General features: G+C 45.3%; 1 protein-coding gene across 1 annotated transcript; it reads left to right on the top strand.

The window, feature by feature from the left end:
* Positions 1-1,021: 1,021 nt before the first annotated feature.
* Positions 1,022-1,648, top strand: LOC112467190 (P17/29C-like protein DDB_G0287399; the record flags this gene model as incomplete). The annotated part of the gene is made up of 3 exons (XM_025035679.1): positions 1,022-1,055; positions 1,111-1,360; positions 1,543-1,648. Coding segments are annotated over exons 1-3 (390 nt in total), but the record flags the coding sequence as incomplete, so codon positions are not given.
* Positions 1,649-1,693: the final 45 nt, after the last annotated feature.

Raw genomic sequence — 1,693 nt, 5'->3', positions numbered from 1 at the left:
TTTTGTGATTGGCTAGCGTCAATTGCGCTTCCGCGAATTTTACTCCATGGAACATTAGAATAAATTAGAAAATACATTTCAGCAAAACGGAATGTCTGCGATTGAACGGACTTTGTTCCAACAATTCTGCATTACTCATACGTTCCGTACCATGAGATCACACCATAAGACCGATTTATGAAGGCCGTAACTGTTGATTTAAGCCGTAATTAAACCCTAAAAAATTAATTAATTACAATCGATTATTCTTCTCACATTCGACTATCATTGGTCAATTTCTTAGGGTTTACGGCTTAAACCAACGGTTACGGCCTTTATAAATCTGCCTTTAAAAACAAAAAACGATCTATTAGCGCTACATGAGCGCGGGTCCGCTCGGCCTCGAATCGGCCATTACTGGTAGCGCGGTAGCCACCAATTCGACGCAGTTCGACGTCAGTCCACAATCGCGAGAGTTTTTCGAGTGGTGGTGTGTGTGATACCGCAATCGTATCGCGTATTTGATTGTATTTTCGTTCAACGTGCGCGGACCAGTTCGTCCGTATTGTCCGCTGAAAAGAAGAAGAAGAAGAAGATTTCCGATTGCGCGCGGTCGACGCCGCCAAGCTGATTCAGCGTCGCAAGCACAACCTCGACGTCGAGACCCAGTTGCTGCAACCACCAAGCGCCACGGCTAACGCTGCGAATTTGGAAAAGAAATTCGACCGACTTAGTATGAATGTTGTAAGTATACACATTTAATTTAATCTCAAAGTCTCGGGTACTCGCAACTCGTCGCGTCGCGCAAAAATATCTCGGGTACTCGCTACTCATCGCGTTGCGTAAATAAATAAAAAATAAATAAATATATAAATTTGAGCGGATAAAAATAAATAATAATAATATAATATTGGAACGCATTTATCTATAAAAATAATAATATAATATTGGATTCTATAGGATGAAGAATCATCTTCCGACGTAGACGTCGAAATGGATAAGGATAAGGACGCGACTGAAATGACGTGACTAAAGAAAGAAAATGCAGAATTGCGGCGACAACTCGCCGCAATTTAGTCGCCATCACTGCCGATGCTACACGTAATACCGTCACAGCCGGGACATTCACAGCCAAGACCTTCACAGCCGGGACTTTCACAACCGGGACCTTCACAGCCGGGACCTTCACCACCAGCAATGCCAGCACCGGCACCACCAGCAACGCCAGCACCGGCACCACCAGCAACGCCAGCACCGGCACAACCAGCAACACCAGCACCAGGACAACCAGCAATGCCGGCACCGGCACCACCAGCGATTCTTCCACCGGCACCACCAGCGATTCCTCCACCGGCACCACCAGCGATTCCTCCACAAAGACGTAAGTACAAAACTAAATCTATTAAAATACAGTTATGGTTTGCTCACTCCAAGAGCGATTATTGACGTCACTTCGGCAAAGCTCGATTTGCCGATGTGACGTCAATAATCGCTCTCTGAGCGAACAAACCCGGCCCTGTCGAAAACGCTATTTTTTATAAGACAAATTTCTGTTTGTTACAGCAAGGCGATGGCAAAGAGCCGGAAGAAACCGCTACAACCCAAACAACCCAAGAGGAAGAGGAAGAGGAGGAAGGGAAAGAGGAGGAAGGGGTGGAGGAATGAAGACGTACACACAAAACGTGTATTTATAAATTTTGCGAGCATTTTTTTT

The sequence above is a fragment of the Temnothorax curvispinosus genome, unplaced genomic scaffold (assembly GCF_003070985.1).
Source record: "Temnothorax curvispinosus isolate PA1 unplaced genomic scaffold, ASM307098v1 QBEX01017042.1, whole genome shotgun sequence".
Taxonomy (NCBI): Eukaryota; Metazoa; Arthropoda; class Insecta; order Hymenoptera; family Formicidae; genus Temnothorax; species Temnothorax curvispinosus.
Note: the sequence above shows the minus strand (reverse complement) of the source record. Positions and strands in the feature narration are given on the sequence as shown.